General features: G+C 47.5%; 1 protein-coding gene across 2 annotated transcripts; it reads left to right on the top strand.

The window, feature by feature from the left end:
- The first annotated feature begins 839 nt into the window (after positions 1–839).
- On the top strand, positions 840–18151 carry LOC121539060 (zinc finger protein 513). Of its 2 annotated transcripts, XM_041847279.1 has the most exons (5): positions 840–886; positions 1287–1429; positions 3001–3114; positions 8011–8649; positions 17339–18151. In XM_041847279.1, exons 2-5 carry the CDS (start codon positions 1390–1392, stop codon positions 18148–18150), a joined length of 1605 nt encoding a protein of 534 aa, XP_041703213.1. In that variant the 5' UTR covers positions 840–886; positions 1287–1389; the 3' UTR covers position 18151. The 2 variants fall into 2 exon arrangements, with proteins under 2 accessions (XP_041703213.1, XP_041703212.1); XM_041847278.1 differs by having other exon boundaries at positions 849–1429.
- The last annotated feature ends 1813 nt before the right edge of the window (positions 18152–19964 follow it).

Below are 19964 nucleotides of genomic sequence, written 5' to 3'. Positions count from 1 at the left end.
TTCACCTTCCCATTCACTGAACCTTCTTTCAGCCAGGACAATGGCAACAATAGACGAAACAAGATATACACAAAGCAAACGTTCAACTTCAAGTCAGCTATTGAGTTCATCTGCATATCTCTCACAAGGCAGAAGCATAGACTTATAGTTAGGTAAAAGTCACCAGACAGACGTCCACTGATGAGGACAATGATGTATATGAACACATCATTGGATTAGGAGGAGCAGCCCATAGGTGCTGGAAAACGGCTTCATCTCCTGTGATTCTTTATAGGTTGTTACCATCCTGCTGCTCTAATAGTACCCTTTATGAAATCCCTAATCTAAAGTTCCAATCATAGTTACTCTCTAACAGGAGGGGAAATATGCCCCTGGTGGTCAAATCCAGTGTCAGGTAAATACTTTTTTTTTTTTTTTTTTTACATTTCTTAGTCATTTAGCAGACGCTCTTATCCAGAGTGACTTACAGTTAGTGAGTGCATACATTTTACATACTGGCCCCCCTGGCCATATACATATGTGTTTAGAGAGGCCTGCACACATGTTTTTACAAAGTGGCACAGAATGATCTCTGTAAAAGGCAGAGGATATTATTCTTACATAGATGCGTTATTAGGAGTTTCACTTTAAGGTCTGATACAGCACACGTCACCATTTATGACGTGTGCTGTATGAGGCCTATTTGCATGCACAATTCAACATTAAACTTGAAAGTTGAAAAAGAGGCTTCTTAAAAAATAAAAGTATTAATTTTTTTCTTCGACGTCAAAGTTAACTGAATACATTTTAATGACTACAAGACCCAAGATCCGGAAGTATATTAAAGAAGGACTCTGACGTCACGCTCCAGGAAATCGCAGTATGTACACAATGGACCCTCGAGGAAGTTAGTAATAGACTATTGTAACCGAAAATATTTATTGAACGACTTAAGTTGATGTAAAGTTAGCTTGTTGTTTAGCATTTACATTTAACTAAACGAATAGGCGTTTTTTGTGTTCTCCTAAATACTGACCACTAGCTAGCGTAGCTTTAGCTATCTAACGTTAGTAGCTAGCCAGATGATTCGCTTCCATCTGACCAATTTCTTTCAATATAGAACAGCTCACTGTCTTTTAAATAGAGCTAGCTAACGATGTTCTCGGTTAGACTAACAAACCAGCTAGAATTGCAAACTAAGTCAGCCGGTCCCCGCATATTTAGCTAGCTAGTTAGGTAGCGTGCGTAACGTTAGCCTATGTGTGTGAGACTGATGACACTGATAGTTGTGTTTTTGTCCGTTGGAGGAAGAGGAAGATGACAGAGTAGGGAAATGACAAGCTGACGGAGCCTACACAGACCAGAGAGGGAACTGCGACTGACTGACAGCGAGGCAGACAAAGAAGAAGAATGCCGAGGAGAAAACAGTCGAACCCACAGCCCGTCAAATGTAAGAACAGTTTTATAGCCTTACTAGCTACTATAGTCATGCTATTGACTGGGTGGTGAAGGAGTTATCTCAAAACTAACTAGCTGGTTGTCCTTGAGTTTCCACATATTTCAATGTCTGAGATGTTTTGCTACTTGTACCTTCTAGGGGAGTGACCCCTAGCTCACGGTGGTTACTAGATCAACTGTAATCCATATTTGTACTGATTTGAATGAAGTCTTGGGTTTGGGTATATCCAATTTTGATACAGGATTAGATCATTTAGTTACATAGTTGATATGTACTTCAGCTGTTAAACCTCTGTCAGCTTCCAGAACTGTAATCTCTCCCTCTCTCTCTCACTGTCTCTCTCTCTGTCTCTCTCTCTCTCTATGTCTCTCTCTCTCTCTCTCTCTCTCTCTCTCTCTCTCTCTGAGTTCTCTCTCTCTCCCTCTCTCTCTCTCTGTCTCGCTCTCTATCTCTCTCTCTCTCTCTCTCTCTCTCTCTCTCTCTCTCTCTCTCTCTCTCTCTCTCTCTCTCTCTCTCTCTCTCTCTCTGAGTTCTCTCTCTCTCTCTCTCTCCCTCCCTCTCTCTGAGTTCTCTCTCTCTCTCCCCTCTCTCTGAGTTCTCTCTCTCTCTCTCTCTCTCTCCCTCTCTCTCTCTCTGTCTCTCTATCTCTTGCTGTCTCTCTGTCTCTCTCTCTCTCTCTCTCTCTCTCCCTCTCTCTGAGTTCTCTCTCTCTCCCTCTCTCTCTCTCTGTCTCGCTCTCTATCTCTCTCTCTCTCTCTCTCTCTCTCTCTCTCTCTCTGTCTCTCTGTCTCTCTCTGTCTCTGTCTCTGTCTCTCTCTCTCTCATCCTGTGTGTGTGTTATCTCATCCTGAGTGTTGTCTCAGCTGGACTTCCTCTTCTCTGCTTCCTGTCTCCACTTCCCCTGCCTGACCTCCCCCTCTCCTCCCTCCCTCTCTCCCCTACCTTTCCTCTTCAATCACCCCACAATGCTGTATTAGTGTGAGGAGAGAGGTTATTGTGTTTTGCAGTAGACAGTGTAGTGTAGTGTAGTGATGGTGTGTAGTGTAGTGTAGTGATGGTGTGTGTGTAGTGTATTGATGGTGTGTGTGTAGTGTAATGATGGTGTGTGTGTAGTGTAATGATGGTGTGTGTGTAGTGTAATGATGGTGTGTGTGTGTAGTGTAGTGATGGCGTGTGTGTAATGATGGTGTGTGTGTAGTGTAATGATGGTGTGTGTGTAGTGTAGTGATGGTGTGTGTAGTGTAGTGATGGTGTGTGTGTAATGATGGAGTGTGTGTAATGATGGTGTGTGTGTAGTGTAATGATGGTGTGTGTGTAGTGTAATGATGGTGTGTGTGTAGTGTAATGATGGTGTGTGTGTGTAGTGTAGTGATGGCGTGTGTGTAATGATGGTGTGTGTGTAGTGTAATGATGGTGTGTGTGTAGTGTAGTGATGGTGTGTGTAGTGTAGTGATGGTGTGTGTGTAATGATGGAGTGTGTGTAATGATGGAGTGTGTGTAGTGTAATGATGGTGTGTGTGTGTGTGTGTGTGTGTGTGTGTGTGTGTGTGTGTGTAATATAGTAGATGGTGTGGAGTGTGATCCAGGATGCCTGGTTCTGGACAGTGACTTCCTGCTTAGTGGAGAGCTCTGTGAGTTTGGAGACACAGAGATCATGGGACTGGACAGAGACACAGGTCAGACACACACATTACACAAACACACTGACCAACCTGATCTCATAGTTTCATTCTATTTTGTGACGCATTAATTCTGCGTGGTAACAGGGTTAATTCTGCGTGGTAACAGGGTTAATTCTGCGTGGTAACAGGGTTAATTCTGCGTGGTAACAGGGTTAATTCTGCGTGGTAACAGGGTTAATTCTGCGTGGTAACAGGGTTAATTCTGCGTGGTAACAGGGTTAATTCTGCGTGGTAACAGGGTTAATTCTGCGTGGTAACAGGGTTAATTCTGCGTGGTAACAGGGTTAATTCTTCGTGGTTACAGGGTTAATTCTTCGTGGTTACAGGGTTAATTCTTCGTGGTTACAGGGTTAATTCTGCGTGGTAACAGGGTTAATTCTGCGTGGTAACAGGGTTAATTCTGCGTGGTAACAGGGTTAATTCTGCGTGGTAACAGGGTTAACTCTGCGTGGTAACAGGGTTAATTCTGCGTGGTAACAGGGTTAATTCTGCGTGGTAACAGGGTTAATTCTGCGTGGTAACAGGGTTAACTCTGCGTGGTAACAGGGTTAATTCTGCGTGGTAACAGGGTTAATTCTGCGTGGTAACAGGGTTAATTCTGCGTGGTAACAGGGTTAATTCTGCGTGGTAACAGGGTTAATTCTGCGTGGTAACAGGGTTAACTCTGCGTGGTAACAGGGTTAATTCTGCGTGGTAACAGGGTTAATTCTGCGTGGTAACAGGGTTAATTCTTCGTGGTTACAGGGTTAATTCTGCGTGGTAACAGGGTTAATTCTGCGTGGTTACAGGGTTAATTCTGCGTGGTTACAGGGTTAATTCTGCGTGGTAACAGGGTTAATTCTGCGTGGTAACAGGGTTAATTCTGCGTGGTAACAGGGTTAATTCTGCGTGGTAACAGGGTTAAAACAGAAACAACTCAAAGCTTTAAGTTTAAGGTATTAATTACGAGGGTTTAACCCCCTAGAGTCTATGTCCATGCCCCCGTGGAAATGTAATTAGCATAATAAATAAATCACCATAAAGATCCATCAGTTTAAGCTAGAGATATCCGTTATTTTGCATTGGATGCGTCTCAATCCCCCGCATCCGCCGATGTCGCACCTCCGCATCTGTTGTGAAAGGTGACAGAGCTAGAGCGGTGTTTGTCAGACCACGAGACATCCAGAAAATCATTCTTCTCACAAAATCGCCTGTAGCATCCGAACGGTTTGGCCTGCGTTACTATTATGAAAAGATGAGACTGTCACGAACACCGTGGTGTTCTCCGTTTTGCTCTACGACCCCCACAAGCGTCTTGGGACTCGTCTGAAGTCGGTACAGCCGATCTGCCAACTTCTGTCTGTAGCGTCCCAACAGTTTGGGTTACACACTGAGAGACTCTCACGAACATGTACATTTTTTTTTTTTATTCAAGGGGTCTTAAAATTCAAAATCAAATAGCTCAATTATCCTTGGTATGACCTTCTTAAAACAACTCCATGTAGCTTAACGTAACCCTCCGGCTCAGACAAGGCTAACTCTGTAAAGGGTTAAGGTTAGGGCTATGGGTTGGGGAATGCACTGTTTCCGTCAAGTATCATCTAGAGCATTGTGAACTGCAGTGGTCAGAGCAGCATGCTTTGGGCTAATGCCAACGTTCAAAACAACTGGGAACTCTGAAAAATACGAGGTCAAATCATGACGTCAGTGATCTTCAGGTTGGAAAGTCAGAGCTCTAAAAAGAGTCCAGAGTTCCCGAGTTGAATTCTGAGTTCATACCAATTTTTCCCAGTCTGAGTTAATTTTTTTTCAGAGTTCCCAGTTGTTTTGAACGCACTGAAGTCGGGAAGTCAGAGATTTCTCAGTTCCCAGTTGTTTTGAACACGGCATAAGCAGCGCTCTTTGCCTCCGAGCATCATGAGTTCACGCCAGTTCTCTGCAATAGTTTTCAATATTATAAAAATATATATATATGGGCCGAGGAAGGCATATATCGATGTCCTCAGGACCTTTTCAAATGTTAGAAATCGAAAGCTATTTCTAGTGACCAGGCTGACACTGACAAGTACACATACACACACTTACAGTGTATTCGGAAAGTATTCAGACCCCTTGACTTTTTCCACATTTTGTTACATTACAGCCTTATTCTAAAATGGATTAAATAGTCCCCCCCCTCATCAATCTACACACAATACCCCATAATGATGAAGCAAAAACAGGTTATTGGAAATTTTTGCAAATGTACACTACCGTTCAAAAGTTTGGGGTCACTTAGAAATGTCCTTGTTTTCGAAAGAAAAGCATTGTTTTTGTCCATTAAAATAACATCAAATTGATCAGAAATACAGTGTAGACATTGTTAATGTTGTAAATGGCTATTGTAGCTGGACATTTTAATGAAGCTGTCAGTTGAGGACCTGTGAGGCGCCTGTTTCTCAAACTAGACACTCTAATGTATTTGTCCTCTTGCTCAGTTGTGCACGTGGGCGTCCCACTCCTCTTTCTATTCTGGTTACATTTTTACATTTTACATTTTAGTCATTTAGCAGACGCTCTTATCCAGAGCGACTTACAGTTAGTGAGTGCATACATTTTTATTTTATTTTCCATACTGGCCCCCCCGTGGGAATCGAACCCACAACCCTGGCGTTGCAAGCGCCATGCTCTACCAACTGAGCTGCACAGGACTAGAGCCAGTTGGCGCTGTTCTGTGAAGGGAGTAGTACACAGCGTTGTACGAGATCTTCAGTTTCTTGGCAATTTCTCGCATAGAATAGCCTTCATTTCTCAGAACAAGAATAGACTGACGAGTTTCAGAAGAAAGTTATTTTGTTTCTGGCCATTTTGAGCCTGTAATCGAACCTTCAATTGATGATGCTCCAGAAAGTCTCAAGAAGGCCAGTTTTATTGCTTCTTTAATCAGCACAACAGTTTTCAGCTGTGCTAACATCATTGTAAAAGGGTTTTCTAATGATCAATTAGCCTTTTAAAATGATAAACTTGGATTAGCAAACACAACGTGCCATTGGAACACAGGACTGATGGTTGCTGATAATGGGCCTCTGTACGCCTATGTAGATATTCCATTAAAAATCAGCCGTTTCCAGCTACAATAGCCATTTACAACATTAACAATGTCTACACTGTATTTCGGATCAATTTGATGTTATTTTAATGGACAACAAAATTGCTTTTCTTTCAAAAACAAGGACATTTGTAAGTGACCCCAAACTTTTGAACGGTAGTGTAATAAAAAAAAAACGGAAATATTACATTTACATAAGTATTCAGACCCTTTACTCAGTACTTTGTTGAAGCACCTTTTGGCTGCGATTACAGCCTTGAGTCTTTTTGGGTATGACGCTACAAGCTTGGCACACCTGTATTTGGGGAGTTTCTCCCATTCTTCTCTGCAGATCCTCTCAAGCTCTGTCAGGTTGGATGGGGAGGTCTCCCCAGAGATGTTCGATCGGGTTCAAGTCCGGGCTCTGGCTGGGCCACTCAAGGACATTCAGAGACTTGTCCCGAAGCCACTCCTGCATTGTCTTGGCTGTGTGCTTAGGGTCATTGTCCTGTTGGAAGGTGAACCTTCACCGCAGTCTGAAGTCCTGAGCACTCTGGAGCAGGTTTTCATCAAGGATCTCTTTGTACTTTGCGCCGTTCATCTTTCCCTCGATCCTGACTAGTCTCCCGGTCCCTGCCGCTGAAAAACATCCATGCTTCACCGTAGGGATGGTATTGGCCAGGTGATGAGCGGTGCCTGGTTTCCTCCAGGCGTGACGCTTGACATTCAGGCCAAAGAGTTCAATCTTGGTTTCATCAGACCAGAGAATCTTGTTTCTCATGGTCTGAGAGTCTTTAGGTGCCTTTTGGCAAACTCCAAGCGGGCTGTCATGTGCCTTTTACTGAGGAGTGGCTTCCGTCTGGCCACTCTACCATAAAAGCCTGATTGGTGGAGTGCTGCAGAGATGGTCGTCCTTCTGGAAGGTTCTCCCATCTCCACAGAGGAACTCTAGAGCTCTGTCAGAGTGACCATCGGGTTCTCTGTCACCTCCTTGACCAAGGCCCTTCTCCCCCGATTGCTCAGTTTGGCCGGGTGGCCAGCTCTAGGAAGAGTCTTGGTGGTTCCAAACTTCTTCCATTTAAGAATGATGAAGGCCACTGTGTTCTTGGGGACCTTCAATGCTGAATAAATGTTTTGGTACCCTTCCCCAGATCTGTGCCTCGACACAATCCTGTCTCGGAGCTCTACGGACAATTCCTTCGACCTCTTGGCTTGGTTTTTGCTCTGACATGCACTGTCAACTGTGGGACCTTTATATAGACAGATTTGTGCCTTTCCATGTCCAATCAATTGAATTGACCACAGGTGGACTCCAAATTGTGGAAACATCTCAAGGATGAGCAATGGAAACAGAATGCACCTTAGCTCAATTTCTAGTCTCATAGCACAGGGTCTGAATACTTATGTAAATAAGGTATTTCTGTATTTTATTTATTTATACATTTTTCAAAAATGTCTAACAACCTGTTTTCGCTTTGTCATTATGGGGTATTGTGTGTAAATTGATGAGGAATTGTTTTTATTTAATCCATTTTAGAATAAGGCTTTAACGGAACAAAATGTGGAAAAAGTGAAGGGGTCTGAATACTTTCCGAATGCACTGTACATGGTTTTACGAGTCCTTGACTAAATGCTGTTGTATGCTCCTCTCTCTCTTTCTCTCTCTCTCTCTCTCTCGCTCCCACTCTCTCTTCCTCTATCTCTCTCCTGCTCTCCCTTCCTCCCCTGCTCTCTTCCGCTCTCCCTCTCTCTCTCTCTCTTTCTCTCTCTCTCTCTCTCTCTCTCTCTCTCGGTCTCTCTCTCCTTCCCTCTCTCTCTCACCTCTCCCTCCCTCTCTCTACCAGGTATGACAGTGTTCTCTCTAAGTGATGACGGCTCCACCCTTCCAGGTCCGGGTGACTCCGCCTTCCCAGTGTTCCTCTCCTGTAAGGGGTGTGGCCAATTGATGGGGGCCGACCTTGACCTAGGAGCGGGACTAGACTTGGGGGCGGGACTCTACTGCCTGAGCTGTGAAGAGGGCCTCCAATCAGAATCACACACAGCCATGGAGGATACCTCACAGGAGGAGGAGTCAACCCCGGCTGTCCAATCCTGTGGGAGGAAGGACAGGAAGAGGAAGAGGAGGAAGGCGGGTGATGAAGAAGCCTGTATGAAGCTGTACACGTGCTCTCTGTGTAGTTTCTCCTCTCGCTACTCCAACCATCTAAAACGCCACATGAGGACCCATGATGGAGAGAAGCCCTACCACTGTCCCCACTGCCCCTACGCCTCTACACAGAGGGTAAACCTGCAGAGACACACACGCACACACACCGGGGAGAAGCCCTACCTCTGCAACGCTTGCAGCTATGCCTGTAGTTCGCTGGGGAACCTGCGGAGGCACCAGCGCTCACACAGCCAGGAGTCCCGGCCCCGGCCGCAACGCACCCACACACTAAAGAGACGCAGCAGACGGAAACACACACACAGAGATAATGGTGAAGGTAAGGGCACACAGTCAGGCTGGTACACACACACAGAGATAATGGTGAAGGTAAGGGCACACAGTCAGGCTGGTACACACACACAGAGATAATGGTGAAGGTAAAGGCACACAGTCAGGCTGGTACACACACACACAGAGATAATGGTGAAGGTAAGGGCACACAGTCAGGCTGGTACACACACACAGAGATAATGGTGAAGGTAGGGGCACACAGTCAGGCTGGTACACACACACACAGATAATGGTGAAGGTAAGGGCACACAGTCAGGCTGGTACACACACACAGAGATAATGGTGAAGGTAAGGGCACACAGTCAGGCTGGTACACACACACAGAGATAATGGTGAAGGTATGGGCACACAGTCAGGCTGGTACACACACACAGAGATAATGGTAAAGGTAAGGGCACACAGTCAGGCTGGTACACACACATAGAGATAATGGTGAAGGTAAGGGCACACAGTCAGGCTGGTACACACACACAGAGATAATGGTGAAGGTAAGGGCACACAGTCAGGCTGGTACACACACACAGAGATAATGGTGAAGGTAAGGGCACACAGTCAGACTGGTACACACACACATAGAAAATGGTGAAGGTAAGGGCACACAGTCAGGCTGGTAAACACACACACAGAGATAATGTTGAAGGTAAGGGCACACAGTCAGGCTGGTACACACACACACACACACACACACACACACACAGAGATAATGGTGAAGGTAAGGGCACACAGTCAGGCTGGTACACACACAGAGAGAAAATGGTGAAGGTAAGGGCACACAGTCAGGCTGGTACACACACACACAGAGATAATGGTGAAGGTAAGGGCACACAGTCAGACTGGTACACACACACAGAGAAAATGGTGAAGGTAAGGGCACACAGTCAGGCTGGTACACACACACACAGAGATAATGGTGAGGGTAAGGGCACACAGTCAGACTGGTACACACACACATAGAAAATGGTGAAGGTAAGGGCACACAGTCAGGCTGGTAAACACACACACAGAGATACTGTTGAAGGTAAGGGCACACAGTCAGGCTGGTACACACACACACACAGATATAATGGTGAAGGTAAGGGCACACAGTCAGGCTGGTACACACACACACACAGAGATAATGGTGAAGGTAAGGGCACACAGTCAGACTGGTACACACACACATAGAAAATGGTGAAGGTAAGGGCACACAGTCAGGCTGGTAAACACACACACAGAGATAATGTTGAAGGTAAGGGCACACAGTCAGGCTGGTACACACACACACACACACACAGATAATGGTGAAGGTAAGGGCACACAGTCAGGCTGGTACACACACAGAGAGAAAATTGTGAAGGTAAGGGCACACAGTAAGGCTGGTACACACACACAGAGATAATGGTGAAGGTAAGGGCACACAGTCAGGCTGGTACACACACACACAGATAATGGTGAAGGTAAGGGCACACAGTCAGGCTGGTACACACACACACAGAGATAATGTTGAAGGTAAGGGCACACAGTCAGGCTGGTACACACACACAGATAATGGTGAAGGTAAGGGCACACAGTCAGGCTGGTACACACACAGAGAGAAAATGGTGAAGGTAAGGGCACACAGTCAGGCTGGTACACACACACACACACAGAGATAATGGTGAAGGTAAGGGCACACAGTCAGACTGGTACACACACACAGAGTAAATGGTGAAGGTAAGGGCACACAGTCAGGCTGGTACACACACACACACAGATATAATAGATAATGTTGAAGGTAAGGGCACACAGTCAGGCTGGTACACACACACACACAGATAATGGTGAAGGTAAGGGCACACAGTCAGGCTGGTACACACACACAGAGATAATGGTGAAGGTAAGGGCACACAGTCAGGCTGGTACACACACACACAGATATAATAGATAATGTTGAAGGTAAGGGCACACAGTCAGGCTGGTACACACACACACAGATAATGGTGAAGGTAAGGGCACACAGTCAGACTGGTACACACACGGAGAGATAATGGTGAAGATAAGGGCACACAGTCAGGCTGGTACAAACACACAGAGATAGTGTGTGAAGGTAAGGCACACAGTCAGGCTGGTACACACACACACACACACACACACACAGATAATGGTGAAGGTAAGGGCACACAGTCAGGCTGGTATACACACACACAGATAATGGTGAAAGTAAGGGCACACAGTCAGGCTGGTACACACACACAGATATAATAGATAATGTTGAAGGTAAGGGCACACAGTCAGGCTGGTACACACACACACACAGATAATGGTGAAGGTAAGGGCACACAGTCAGACTGGTACACACACACAGAGTAAATGGTGAAGGTAAGGGCACACAGTCAGGCTGGTACACACACACACAGATATAATAGATAATGTTGAAGATAAGGGCACACAGTCAGGCTGGTACACACACACACACAGATAATGGTGAAGGTAAGGGCACACAGTCAGGCTGGTACACACACACAGAGATAATGGTGAAGGTAAGGGCACACAGTCAGGCTGGTACACACACACACAGATATAATAGATAATGTTGAAGGTAAGGGCACACAGTCAGGCTGGTACACACACACACAGATAATGGTGAAGGTAAGGGCACACAGTCAGACTGGTACACACACGGAGAGATAATGGTGAAGATAAGGGCACACAGTCAGGCTGGTACAAACACACAGAGATAGTGTGTGAAGGTAAGGCACACAGTCAGGCTGGTACACACACACACACACACACACAGAGATAATGGTGAAGGTAAGGGCACACAGTCAGGCTGGTATACACACACACAGATAATGGTGAAAGTAAGGGCACACAGTCAGGCTGGTACACACACACAGAGATAATGGTGAAGGTCAGGGCACACAGTCAGGCTGGTACACACACATAGAGATAATGGTGAAGGTAAGGGCACACAGTCAGGCTGGTACACACACAGAGATAATGGTTAAAGTAAGGGCACACAGTCAGGCTGGTAAACACACATAGATAATGGTGATGGTAAGGGCACACAGTCAGGCTGGTACACACACACAGATAATGGTGAAGATAAGGGCACACAGTCAGGCTGGTACACACACACAGAGATAATGGTGAAGGTAAGGGCACACAGTCAGGCTGGTACACACACACATAGATAATGGTGAAGGTAAGGGCACACAGTCAGGCTGGTACACACACACACACACACAGAGATAATGGTGAAGGTAAGGGCACACAGTCAGGCTGGTACACACACACAGAGATAATGGTGAAGGTAAGGGCACACAGTCAGACTGGTACACACACGGAGAGATAATGGTGAAGATAAGGGCACACAGTCAGGCTGGTACACACACACAGAGATAGTGGTGAAGGTAAGGCACACAGTCAGGCTGGTACACACACACACACACACACAGATATAATGGTGAAGGTAAGGGCACACAGTCAGGCTGGTACACACACACACAGAGATAATGGTGAAGGTAAGGGCACACAGTCAGGCTGGTACACACACACACAGATAATGGTGAAGGTAAGGGCACACAGTCAGGCTGGTACACACACACAGAGATAATGGTGAAGGTCAGGGCACACAGTCAGGCTGGTACACACACATAGAGATAATGGTGAAGGTAAGGGCACACAGTCAGGCTGGTACACACACAGAGGTAATGGTGAAGGTAAGGGCACACAGTCAGGCTGGTACACACACACATAGATAATGGTGAAGGTAAGGGCACACAGTCAGGCTGGTACACACACACAGATAATGGTGAAGATAAGGGCACACAGTCAGGCTGGTACACACACACAGAGATAATGGTGAAGGTAAGGGCACACAGTCAGGCTGGTACACACACACAGAGATAGTGGTGAAGGTAAGGGCACACAGTCAGGCTGGTACACACACAGAGATAATGGTGAAAGTAAGGGCACACAGTCAGGCTGGTACACACACAGAGAGATAATGGTGAAGGTAAGGGCACACAGTCAGGCTGGTACACACACACACAGAGATAATGGTGAAGGTAAGGGCACACAGTCAGGCTGGTACACACACAGATAATGGTGAAGGTAAGGGCACACAGTCAGACCGGTACACACACGGCGAGATAATGGTGAAGATAAGGGCACACAGTCAGGCTGGTACACACACACAGAGATAGTGGTGAAGGTAAGGCACACAGTCAGGCTGGTACACACACAAACAGAGATAATGGTGAAGGTAAGGGCACACAGTCAGGCTGGTACACACACACAGAGATAATGGTGAAGGTAAGGGCACACAGTCAGGCTGGTACACACACACAGATATAATGTTGAAGGTAAGGGCATACAGTCAGGCTGGTACACACACACACACACACACAGATAATGGTGAAGGTCAGGGCACACAGTCAGGCTGGTACACACACATAGAGGTAATGGTGAAGTTAAGGGCACACAGTCAGGCTGGTACACACACAGAGATAATGGTGAAGGTAAGGGCACACAGTCAGGCTGGTACACACATACATAGATAATGGTGAAGGTAAGGGCACACAGTCAGGCTGGTACACACACACAGATAATGGTGAAGATAAGGGCACACAGTCAGGCTGGTACACACACACAGAGATAATGGTGAAGGTAAGGGCACACAGTCAGGCTGGTACACACACACAGAGATAATGGTGAAGGTAAGGGCACACAGTCAGGCTGGTACACACACACACACAGATAATGGTGAAGGTAAGGGCACACAGTCAGACTGGTACACACACAGAGAAAATGGTGAAGGTAAGGGCACACAGTCAGGCTGGTACACACACACACAGAGATAATGTTGAAGGTAAGGGCACACAGTCAGGCTGGTACACACACACAGAGAGATAATGGTGAAGGTAAGGGCACACAGTCAGGCTGGTACACACACAGAGATAATGGTGAAGGTAAGGGCACACAGTCAGACTGGTACACACACGGAGAGATAATGGTGAAGATAAGGGCACACAGTCAGGCTGGTACACACACACAGAGATAGTGGTGAAGGTAAGGCACACAGTCAGGCTGGTACACACACACACACACACAGAGATAATGGTGAAGGTAGGGGCACACAGTCAGGCTGGTACACACACACAGAGATAATGGTGAAGGTAAGGGCACACAGTCAGGCTGGTACACACACAGAGATAATGGTGAAGGTCAGGGCACACAGTCAGGCTGGTACACACACACAGAGATAATGGTGAAGGTCAGGGCACACAGTCAGGCTGGTACACACATACATAGATAATGGTGAAGGTAAGGGCACACAGTCAGGCTGGTACACACACACAGATAATGGTGAAGATAAGGGCACACAGTCAGGCTGGTACACACACACAGAGATAATGGTGAAGGTAAGGGCACACAGTCAGGCTGGTACACACACACACAGATAATGGTGAAGGTAAGGGCACACAGTCAGGCTGGTACACACACACACAGAGATAATGGTGAAGGTAAGGGCTCACAGTCAGACTGGTACACACACACAGAGAAAATGGTGAAGGTAAGGGCACACAGTCAGGCTGGTACACACACACACAGAGATAATGTTGAAGGTAAGGGCACACAGTCAGGCTGGTACACACACACAGAGAGATAATGGTGAAGGTAAGGGCACACAGTCAGGCTGGTACACACACGGAGAGATAATGGTGAAGATAAGGGCACACAGTCAGGCTGGTACACACACACAGAGATAATGGTGAAGGTAAGGGCACACAGTCAGACTGGTACACACACGGAGAGATAATGGTGAAGATAAGGGCACACAGTCAGGCTGGTACACACACACAGAGATAGTGGTGAAGGTAAGGCACACAGTCAGGCTGGTACACACACACACACACACAGAGATAATGGTGAAGGTAGGGGCACACAGTCAGGCTGGTACACACACACACAGAGATAATGGTGAAGGTAAGGGCACACAGTCAGGCTGGTACACACACAGAGATAATGGTGAAGGTCAGGGCACACAGTCAGGCTGGTACACACACATAGAGATAATGGTGAAGGTAAGGGCACACAGTCAGGCTGGTACACACACAGAGATAATGGTGAAGGTAAGGGCACACAGTCAGGCTGGTACACACACACATAGATAATGGTGAAGGTAAGGGCACACAGTCAGGCTGGTACACACACAGAGATAATGGTGAAGGTAAGGGCACACAGTCAGGCTGGTACACACACACACATAGATAATGGTGAAGGTAAGGGCACACAGTCAGGCTGGTACACACACAGATAATGGTGAAGATAAGGGCACACAGTCAGGCTGGTACACACACACAGAGATAATGGTGAAGGTAAGGGCACACAGTCAGGCTGGTACACACACACATAGAAAATGGTGAAGGGCACACAGTCAGGCTGGTAAACACACACACAGAGATAATGGTGAAGGTAAGGGCACACAGTCAGGCTGGTACACACACACATAGATAATGGTGAAGGTAAGGGCACACAGTCAGGCTGGTACACACATACATAGATAATGGTGAAGGTAAGGGCACACAGTTAGGCTGGTACACACACACAGATAATGGTGAAGATAAGGGCACACAGTCAGGCTGGTACACACACACAGAGATAATGGTGAAGGTAAGGGCACACAGTCAGGCTGGTACACACACACACAGAGATAATGGTGAAGGTAAGGGCACACAGTCAGACTGGTACACACACACAGAGAAAATGGTGAAGGTAAGGGCACACAGTCAGGCTGGTACACACACACACAGAGATAATGTTGAAGGTAAGGGCACACAGTCAGGCTGGTACACACACACAGAGAGATAATGGTGAAGGTAAGGGCACACAGTCAGGCTGGTACACACACAGAGATAATGGTGAAGGTAAGGGCACACAGTCAGACTGGTACACACACGGAGAGATAATGGTGAAGATAAGGGCACACAGTCAGGCTGGTACACACACACAGAGATAGTGGTGAAGGTAAGGCACACAGTCAGGCTGGTACACACACACACACACACACAGAGATAATGGTGAAGGTAGGGGCACACAGTCAGGCTGGTACACACACACAGAGATAATGGTGAAGGTAAGGGCACACAGTCAGGCTGGTACACACACACAGAGATAATGGTGAAGGTCAGGGCACACAGTCAGGCTGGTACACACACATAGAGATAATGGTGAAGGTAAGGGCATACAGTCAGGCTGGTACACACACAGAGATAATGGTGAAGGTAAGGGCACACAGTCAGGCTGGTACACACACACATAGGTAATGGTGAAGGTAAGGGCACACAGTCAGGCTGGTACACACACAGAGATAATGGTGAAGGTAAGGGCACACAGTCAGGCTGGTACACACACACATAGATAATGGTGAAGGTAAGGGCACACAGTCAGGCTGGTACAAACACAGATAATGGTGAAGATAAGGGCACACAGTCAGGCTGGTACACGCACACAGAGATAATGGTGAAGGTAAGGGCACACAGTCAGGCTGGTACACACACACAGAGATAATGGTGAAGGTAAGGGCACAAAGTCAGGCTGGTACACGCACAGAGATAATGGTGAAAGTAAGGGCACACAGTCAGGCTGGTACACACACAGAGAGATAATGGTGAAGGTAAGGGCACACAGTCAGGCTGGTACACACACACAGAGATAATGGTGAAGGTAAGGGCACACAGTCAGGCTGGTACACACACACACACAGAGATAATGGTGAAGGTAAGGGCACACAGTCAGGCTGGTACACACACAGAGAGATAATGGTGAAGGTAAGGGCACACAGTCAGGCTGGTACACACACACACAGAGATAATGGTGAAGGTAAGGGCACACAGTCAGACTGGTACACACACGGAGAGATAATGGTGAAGATAAGGGCACACAGTCAGGCTGGTACACACACACACAGAGATAGTGGTGAAGGTAAGGCACACAGTCAGGCTGGTACACACACACACACACACACACAGAGATAATGGTGAAGGTAAGGGCACACAGTCAGGCTGGTACACACACAGCGAGATAATGGTGAAGGTAAGGGCACACAGTCAGGCTGGTACACACACACAGAGATAATGGTGAAGGTCAGGGCACACAGTCAGGCTGGTACACACACATAGAGATAATGGTGAAGGTAAGGGCACACAGTCAGGTTGGTACACACACAGAGATAATGGTGAAGGTAAGGGCACACAGTCAGGCTGGTACACACACACATAGATAATGGTGAAGGTAAGGGCACACAGTCAGGCTGGTACACACACAGAGATAATGGTGAAGGTAAGGGCACACAGTCAGGCTGGTACACACACAGAGAGATAATGGTGAAGGTAAGGGCACACAGTCAGGCTGGTACACACACACAGAGATAATGGTGAAGGTAAGGGCACACAGTCAGGCTGGTACACACACACACAGAGATAATGGTGAAGGTAAGGGCACACAGTCAGGCTGGTACACATGTACACACACAATATGTTCCAGAATAGAGGATGTTGTCTTTCAAACGTTCTAGCGTGTAGCTCAGAGTGAAAGGAGAAGTGTTGGTTAACTTCCTGAAACTGGAGTTGAAAAAGAGGAATAAGCTCTGTTTGGTTGGCTGGTTACTGAACTAAAGGTCATTGGTCTGTGTGCACTGTTCTCTTCTCCAGATGCCGTGGTGTCAGACCTGACAGTGTGTGTGAGGGAGGATTCTGATTTCCTCCAGACCCTAGGGGGGGTAGCCTCTTCCTCCTCCCCCCTCCTCCCCTGTCTCCCCCCATCCGCCCCCCTCCCTGACCTCCTCTTCCCCCTCTGCTGTCGTTCCTGTGGCCTCACCCTGGAGGGAGAAGGAGAGGGGGAGGGAGGAGAGGAGGGCGGAGGGCAGATGTGTAGTCAATGTTCTGAGTTTCTCCTCTCTAAGGAACCAGGCTCCTCCAGCCCCACTGACAGAGACACACCTGGTGACACTGACTCAAACACACTCCGGCCGGGGGCCAGTAAGCTGTACCGCTGCCCTCTCTGCCCCTTCCTCTCCCTCTACCCCAACCACCTGGCTCGACACGCCCACACCCACAGTGGGGAGAAACCCCACCGCTGCCCCCAGTGCCCCTACGCCTCGGCCCACCTGGACAACCTGAAACGCCACCTCCGCATTCACACAGGGGAGAAGCCCTACCGCTGTGCCCAGTGCTCGTACGCCTGCGGGAACCTGGCCAACCTGAGGCGCCATGAGAGGATTCACTCTGGAGCCAAGCCGTTCCACTGCTCTGTGTGCGGCTACAGCTGTAACCAGAGCATGAACCTGAAGAGACACATGCTGAGACACACGGGGGAGAAGCCTTACGGCTGTGCTGAGTGTGATTACACCACGGGACACTGGGACAACTACAAACGCCACCAGAGGAAACACGGACACAACACAGACAGCTGGGACAAACACACACACCAGGACACTACAGCAGTCAGCAACACACACCACTGAGAAACACACACACACACACCACTGAGACACACACACACCACTGAGACACACACACACACACACACACCACAGAGACACACATACACCACTGAGACACACACACACACACACACACACACACACACACACACACACACACACACACACCACTGAGACACACACACACACACACACACACACACACCACTGAGACACACACACACACACACACCACTGAGACACACACACACACACACACACCACTGAGACACACACACACCACTGAGACACACACACACCACTGAGACACACACACACACCACTGAGACACACACACACCACTGAGACACACACACACACCACTGAGACACACACACACCACTGAGACACCCACTGAGACACACACACACCACTGAGACACACACACACACCACTGAGACACACACTGAGACACACACACACACACACACACACACCACTGAGACACACACACCACTGAGACACACACACACCACTGAGACACACACACACCACTGAGACACACACACACCACTGAGACACACACACACCACTGAGACACACACACACCACAGAGACACACACACACCACTGAGACACACACACACCACTGAGACACACACACACACACACACTTACACACACACACACACACACACACACACACACACCACAGAGACACACACACACACCACTGAGACACACACACACACCACTGAGACACACACACACCACTGAGACACACACACACCACTGAGACACACACACACCACTGAGACACACACACACCACTGAGACACACACACACCACTGAGACACACACACACCACTGAGACACACACACACCACTGAGACACACACACACACCACTGAGACACACACACACCACTGAGACACACACACACACCACTGAGACACACACACACACACACCACTGAGACACACACACACCACTGAGACACACACACACCACTGAGACACACACACACACCACTGAGACACACACACACCACTGAGACACACACACACCACTGAGACACACACACACCACTGAGACACACACACACCACTGAGACACACACACACACCACTGAGACACACACACACCACTGAGACACACACACACACCACTGAGCACACACACACACACACACCACTGAGACACACACACACCACTGAGACACACACACACCACTGAGACACACACACACACCACTGAGACACATACACACCACTGAGACACACACACACCACTGAGACACACACACACCACTGAGACACACACACACACCACTGAGACACACACACACACCACTGAGACACACACACACCACTGAGACACACACACACCACAGACCAATACTGAATTTAAGAAATAGGGAACCATAGCCAGGGAGAGATGTAGCCAGGGGGGAGGGTGTGTGTCAGTGTGTGTGTGTTACAATGGTGACCCCCGACCCCTGTCTCTGCTCTCAGGCCTCAGAGGGGCAGGACTTATCTCAGGTGGCTTTAGAGACGGTGCTACATTAGCTGTTTTACTGAGTCTGAACACTGCACTGACCTTCACCTAGGGCATTAAAGTGTGTGTGTGTGTGTCTGTGTCTGTGTGTGATTCAAGATTAATCCTGTTTTTGAATGGTTACATGTTGTTTTTAATAAAGTAGATGCATTGTTTGACAATTATGTTTTGATTGAGATTTAGCCATTTTCAAATTGTGTATTCATAATGTTTTTGTCAACTGCAATGAACCTAATTGTGAAACAGATAGTTTATTTTTGCAACAGATGATGATGATATATTTGAGTTATTTTGATGA

Source organism: Coregonus clupeaformis, chromosome 21 (assembly GCF_020615455.1).
Source record: "Coregonus clupeaformis isolate EN_2021a chromosome 21, ASM2061545v1, whole genome shotgun sequence".
Taxonomy (NCBI): domain Eukaryota; kingdom Metazoa; phylum Chordata; class Actinopteri; order Salmoniformes; family Salmonidae; genus Coregonus; species Coregonus clupeaformis.
Note: the sequence above shows the minus strand (reverse complement) of the source record. Positions and strands in the feature narration are given on the sequence as shown.